Genomic DNA, 6805 nt, shown 5'->3' on the forward strand with positions numbered 1-6805 from the left:
CAACGACATGCTCCAATCTTACGACATAAAGCTAGACCTAGCCATGCATGAAGGCAAACCCTAGCCTAAACCTAGGCTACAACTGCAAAAAGGGAGGGGACCCTCACCCACTCAACACCGGCTGTTGCCGAAGAGGAGGGGAGGAGGGGCTAGTGGGCCCGGTCTAAAAGAACAGACCTAGCCATCGGTGACACGCTCCAGTCTTACGGCTTAAAGCCAGACCTAGCCATGAAGGCAAACCCTAGCCTAAACCTAAGCTATTGTAAAAAGGGAGGGGACCCTCACCGACTCAACGCCGGCCATCGCCGGAGAGGACATGGGGAGGGGCCAGTCAGCCCAATCTAAAAGAACCGAGAGAGGTGGGGGATCGGGGAGACGGGAGCGGTGGCGAGAGAAAGGAGACACCGACGCCACTTCCTCCGGTTGCACGTAACACCTCGCCACCACAACGAGCAGAAACAACGAGCAAGTGTGCTCGGCCTAAAAGAACAGAGATAGGTGGGGATATGAGACGAGAGAGGTGGTGAAAAAAAGGAGACGGCTCCAAAAACACATTTGTAACCAACCATGTGCTTAGAACTTGAAAATGAGTAGTCTAGTAGTTGAAAATCTGTGTTGTGTTGACACGATGAACTCAAATATTATTTGGCAACAGAGCTTCGTCGCACCTTCGTGCTGTCATCGTGACGGGGTGCATGCCCATTGATTGCTGCAGGTGACCCAAGGAACCATGAATACAAAACCTGGAGCGAGGTCAAGGTGCATGCACATACTACACGTGCCCGCTGAAACGGTGTTCGTCTGACATGGCACGCGCGCGCCGTTACCACCGAGTAAACTGGTCAACCCAATGCGCGCGATTGCTCCTCACTCTCGATGCTCTGCTCCCTCCATGTCCGCTCTCTTGACTAGTCTAGCTATATATACACACGGCTCACCGTGCTCCACTCCGCACCACGCCATTCATGTGCACCGCTTGCTAGCCCGACAAGCTACAGCGCGCGTTACCAATTATATCGGCCATGGCCATCGTTGGCTTGCCAAATACTGCCGGCGATCTCTTGCGGCAGCATGGCAAGACCAGAGGCGCCGTCCACGACGACGACGACGACGACTACTGCCTCAAGGGCGTCAGGCACCTCTCCGACGCCGGCATTACCCGCCTCCCCGGCAGGTACGTCCTGCCCGCCTGCGACCGCCCCGGCCGGAGCGCCGGCGCCGCCCCCGCCAGCGCCAGGGTCAAGCTCCCCGTCGTGGACCTCGCGCGGCTCCGCGTCCCGTCCGAGCGCGACGGCGTGCTACGGACGCTCTACGCGGCATGCCGCGACTACGGCTTCTTCCACCTGGTCAACCACGGCGTGGGCGCCCAGTCCGTCGCCGCGATGCTGGGCGTGGGGGCGCGCTTCTTCGAGCTCCCCTTCCCGGAGCGCGCCCGCTACATGTCGCCCGACGTGCGCGCCCCCGTGCGGTACGGGACCAGCTTCAACCAGGCCAACGACGCCGTGCTCTGCTGGCGCGACTTCCTCAAGCTCTCCTGCGCGCCGCCGCTCGGGGACGTGGTGCCGTCCTGGCCCGACTCGCCGGCCGACCTCAGGGATGTGGCGGCCGCGTACGCGGAGGCGAGCCAGAGGGTGTTCGTGGAGGTCGTGGGGGCGGCCATGGAGGCCATGGGGATCAGTGGAGCCGAGGACGGCGTGATGGAGGAGCTGACGTCCGCGGGGTCGCAGATGATGACGGTGAACTGCTACCCGGCGTGCCCGCAGCCGGAGCTCACGCTGGGGATGCCGCCGCACTCCGACTACGGGTTCCTCACGCTGGTGCTCCAGGACGAGGTGGAGGGCCTCCAGGTCATGCACGACGGCGAGTGGCTCACCGTCGACCCCGTCCCGGGCTCCTTCGTCGTCAACGTCGGCGACCACTTCGAGGTACTTAATTACACCACTACTGCTACGTACTTCAAATCATACTATACCTGGCTGGCAGCATCGGACGTACGGCAAGCCGAATCCTTACTTGCTCGTACAATCCTGTACGTACGTCGTCCACATGGAATTGACCTACCTAGGATGTCAACTTATTTCAGCGCGCTAGCCACCATTGGCATGTCTGAAAGGGCATCGATCGCTACATGTCAGGATTCAGTCAAACCAGAATACACCAAACCAAAATGAAATATATATTTATAGTTGTACATCCTGGCCCAACAATTAAGGGGGTCAACGTACTCGAGAACTCAAACTAAACTTTGTGGTAGGAAGACAACTGTTTAGTATAGAATTCGATAGTGATGCCAAAGGACGATGATTGATTGATCTTTATGCAAGTCAACCAAGTTGAGCCACCTAGGTGATGCCTGTGTATTCCGTCCCATAATAAGTGGACTTAGATTTATTCACATTCATATATATCTAGACACGTTTTAGATGTAGATATATACGAATTCAGGTAAATTTAAGTAACATATTATATAGGTTGTATATATGTATATATACTTTAGGTTATCCTACCACTAGGTATTAATACTGTCTTAATTAATGGGAAGTAGTATTAGCCAACTATATATAAACACCGCACAAGCGGTTCACATGCTATGCATAGATACTTCTTCCGATCCATTATACTTGTGGTAGTTTTAGGTGATATTTAAACTGAAACCACGACTTGATTGGACAAAATATTAAATATTTGTGGAACCATGAAGAACCCTCATTTTAGCATTGTTGTCGATAAAGAAATGAACTTAGACATCACAAAATTAAACATATATCTTAACAAAACAATAGCAATACTGCATGCTGCAGCTACTCAGTCTGATCTTCTTTTAGAGCAAATACTTAGCTTGATCTTAAGCATAGAGTATCTAGCATACAGATACACATGCCCAACTGCAGTCCTCGGGATCTCTCAATTACTTTTACAATGAAAATTCACCTTTTACAGTTACTTTTGTAATAAAAGCTGACAGATTAATTGCTTTTGGCGTGCAGATATACAGCAACGGCCGGTATAAGAGCGTGCTGCACCGTGTGTGCGTCAACTCGACGCGGCCGCGGATCTCGGTGGCGTCGTTCCACAGCGTGGGGGCGCAGCGGGTGGTCGGGCCGGCGCCCGAGCTCATCGACGAGAAACGCGGCGGCGAACCACGGCGGTACATGGACACCGACTTCACCACCTTCCTTGCCTACCTCGCCTCCGCCGAGGGCAAGCACAAGAACTTCCTGCAATCAAGGAGGCTCGACTGACACTGACTTTTTGTTGCCTCTCGACCACGATTGGATTGACTTCGAGCGCAAACGTCATGTATTGCTCCTGTAGTAAAGGGTAAAAAGTCATGGTAAAAAAGTCAGCAACACCCCGGCCGAATGGACCGTCTAGCTGTGACTACTCCATGGCCTCCGTGCAAATTGGAGTATGTTTCCAGCTCGCGCTTGGTGTTGACTTGTACAGTTCCTGATGATTTCCCAGGTGCAGTCTGAATTGTATGTCATCGAAGATGTATCAATTGATGCACGCACTTGCATTCATCCCAATTTCCAACTCTTAATTAACGGCAGACAAATGTTCACATCAGCAAGGGAGAGAAAACTGGAGAGAGGAGTTCAACGTGTGTTAGGATTAATTAGCCATATTTAGGCGAAGTAGACAGCTAGTGTTGTATTGAGAATATTTTATGGAAATTTTCGATAAGAAGCATATATTAATATCGCGGAGATACCAATTACACTCAGCCTCTGCAACAATATCATGCCCTAATGGCATAAAGGATGCACACAGACAAAAGAAAAGAGAAAAATTACAGAAAAATAAAACTCCCGCTATAGAGATCGAGAACTTGAAACAACGACACTAACACCACTAAAACAACACCGGAAGATCAGTTTCTCCATAAACGACGCATTCAAGAAGAAAATAGTGCCCAAACGATGTCATCGCCCGATTATAGATCTTAGGTTTTCACCCTGAAGAAAATCCTCTCAAAACAATGCCTTCAACAAAAACATTGCTAGCCACAACCAATTAAGGCCAGACATTGGACTTCCGCCCTGAGAGATAGAACTCCGGCCACCACCGGAACTGCAGCCTATGGGGTCACCCCCGCCGACCAACGCCATGGCAGGCACGGAGCCGAGATCCGACCATCGTGTTGCATGCGTAGCCACAACGGCCGCCTCCTCCACCGCGAGATCCCGGGACCGCCGCCACGGCCGCGCCCAGCTCGCCCCGATGTTGCACCGGCGACTAGCGCCTCCGACGAGCCCGGCACGAAGACCTCCACCACACATCCATGCCTCCATGGCAGCTCGCCCCCACAGCCTTCGGCGGAAAGGGCGTTGTCGCCACCGCGTCGTAAGGAGATGGAGGGGCGGCAACGGCGGTGGGATGTGGCCGGAAAGGGGAGCCCGCCGGTGGCGGCTAGGGTTTCCCCGTGTCGCCCCGTGCGGGAGCGACGCGGGGTCAGGGTCGGCTATTATATTCTCCCCATTTTTTCCCAATATTTTATGGAATAATCCACTTAGAAGTTAGAATCCTAGCGTTGTCCATACGCGTTCATCTTAGAACCATCGCCGTGTCTTTCCGAAAAGGCACAAGTACTTGTAACCGGCAGTATAAAGCGCTGCTCAGAACCTATATACGTTAGCACTCAATAAAGATTACTCATTCATCTTCAATCTCTCTTTCTTTTCACCGTTATCATCACAATAAAGAATGGGCCCTCATAAGGTTCCAGGACTTTAAGTCTGTTGTTGCATATAACTCTGCCGTGCATAGTTTAAGTCCAAAGTGAGATTTGGCACCAAGAAAGTTTTGGATGAAAACTTAGTAGAGAAAACCTTATGTACCTTCCACCCCTCGATGAGGATATTGCAACAACAATATCATCAACACAAATACAAAAAAAGTATGATGACCTTATATACACATTACTTCATGCCAAGAAGTATGATGAACTTATCATAAAAATTACAATGCTCGCTCGATGGGTGCATACCGATCCCTGAAGCACATGATAATGCTTATTTTACTAATAAATCTTGAAACTAGATCTTACAAAAATTTGAGGGAAAGTGGAAGAAAAACAATGGTCAAAGGACCAATAATGTCAATCTAAGGGGCAAGGTCATTTGAAGAAAAATGATCAAAATGGTAACTCTTAAGTTTGTGAAAGGTGTGGATGTGCAAATCATCGTGCTAACAAATGTCATATTCCCACGCACCTCGTGGATCTATTCATGAAGTATGGAGGAAAAGGGGAGAAAATTCATGGAAATAAAGTTCAAGCTCACTTCAATGACATACAAGACAACCCTCAAGCTGGTCCTTCTTAATGTGATATTGAATAATTCAAGCGAAATGGCAACATCATCCTCGATGAAGATATGCTTGTGGATTAGACCCAATATATTTTTGGAGAACTCAATTAATCTCCATATATAATTGATGACATTTAGCCATTTAAATAGCACAACATGTTATATATTGTATAATAATAAGTAGAATAAGGTCTTTCAGATTATATGTATTGTATTGTGTGAATTAGACATAATATTGTCATGTATTTATATTTGAGATTTAAAATATAAATACTATGTATACAATTACACGAATACAATAAATTTATTCTAAAATGGTCTTTCTGTTTTTATAAATTTCATGGGAAATAATTCGATGGAAGAAGAATTTCTTTTAGTGGATAGCGCTACCACTAACACAAATTTAAGGGAAACAAAATACTTCTAAACTCTTAATAAGAGAAAGGAAGATGTTATGACCATAACCAGGAGTAACAAAGCAATGATTGGTTCAGGAAGTGCCACATTCACACTTTAACATAGGTATGACTAGCATGCATGTTGAATAAAGTACCCTGGTTATATAAAGAGGACATGAAGCCCACGGACCCGAAGCTTTGGAAGCCCAGAAGCCCAGAGATCTTCGGATAAGGAAAGTAGAGTTGTAGTAGGAATCTTGTACCAACATAGGAAAGGACCAATGCGCCTCGGGTAATTTGTAACTTGCACGACACGAAAAGCCTCGGCTCCACCTCCTATCTAAAGGGGATCCGAGGGAGAAATGAGGGATCAAAATCTTTGCCACCAGAACCATCGTAACTTTGAGTCGAGCTTCTTTGTCGACTGAACCTTCGAGATCTACTTGACATCTATTTCTTACAAAACCCTAAGTCTATAATCTGTAGGTATTGACAAGTTAATCTCTCGCCAATTGGCGCATCAGTGGCTGCCTTTTCTTTGGCTGTAGCCTCTGCGTCCCAAGACTTGCACCTCTGGATATCTTCGGAAGCATCAAAGGGAGCAAGGCCATAATCTGGGAAAGACGAAGATTCATCCTTGACGTAAAGCCACTTCTTGCGCCAGCCTTGGACGGAGTCAGCAAACTTCAAATCAAAATATCCGACTTCTGGCCGGACGCAGATGCACACACCACCTTTTTTGTAGATGGAGTTCATCGAGTTGTTGCGGCGGAGGTAAAAGATGCGTTTCCACATGCCCCAGTGAGGGTGGATGCCCATGAAGCATTCGCAGAGGGTGACAAAGATAGAGATGTGGAGGAGAGAGTTAGGGGTTAGCTGGTGCAGCTGAATCCCATAGATAAAAAGGAGGCCGCGGAGGAACTCATGAACGGGAATGGAAAAGCCGCGGATGAGGAAATCGACAAATGTTACCTGGAAACCTGAAGGAGGATGAGGGGAACTTTTATCCCCTGGCATCCTCATCGCCTCCTTGTTGAGCAGGCCCATCCTCTTGAGCAGCCGCTTGTCCTGCGCGGAGATCTTGGACCTCTCCCA

General features: G+C 48.8%; 1 protein-coding gene across 1 annotated transcript; it reads left to right on the top strand.

Moving 5' to 3' along the window:
- Positions 1-932: 932 nt before the first annotated feature.
- On the top strand, positions 933-3524 carry LOC127315641 (probable 2-oxoglutarate-dependent dioxygenase SLC1). The gene is made up of 2 exons (XM_051346111.2): positions 933-1925; positions 2988-3524. The coding sequence occupies exons 1-2, from the start codon at positions 1023-1025 to the stop codon at positions 3240-3242; spliced, it is 1158 nt and encodes a 385-aa protein (XP_051202071.1). The 5' UTR covers positions 933-1022; the 3' UTR covers positions 3243-3524.
- Positions 3525-6805: the final 3281 nt, after the last annotated feature.

Source organism: Lolium perenne, chromosome 7, assembly GCF_019359855.2.
Source record: "Lolium perenne isolate Kyuss_39 chromosome 7, Kyuss_2.0, whole genome shotgun sequence".
Lineage (NCBI taxonomy): Eukaryota > Viridiplantae > Streptophyta > Magnoliopsida > Poales > Poaceae > Lolium > Lolium perenne.

Coding starts and splice junctions, on each gene's coding strand:
- LOC127315641 (XM_051346111.2), top strand. CDS start 1,023: ATGGCCATCGTTGGCTTGCCAAATACTGCCGGCGATCTCTTGCGGCAG. Junction 1,926..2,987: donor ACGTCGGCGACCACTTCGAG/GTACTTAATTAC, acceptor TTTGGCGTGCAG/ATATACAGCAACGGCCGGTA.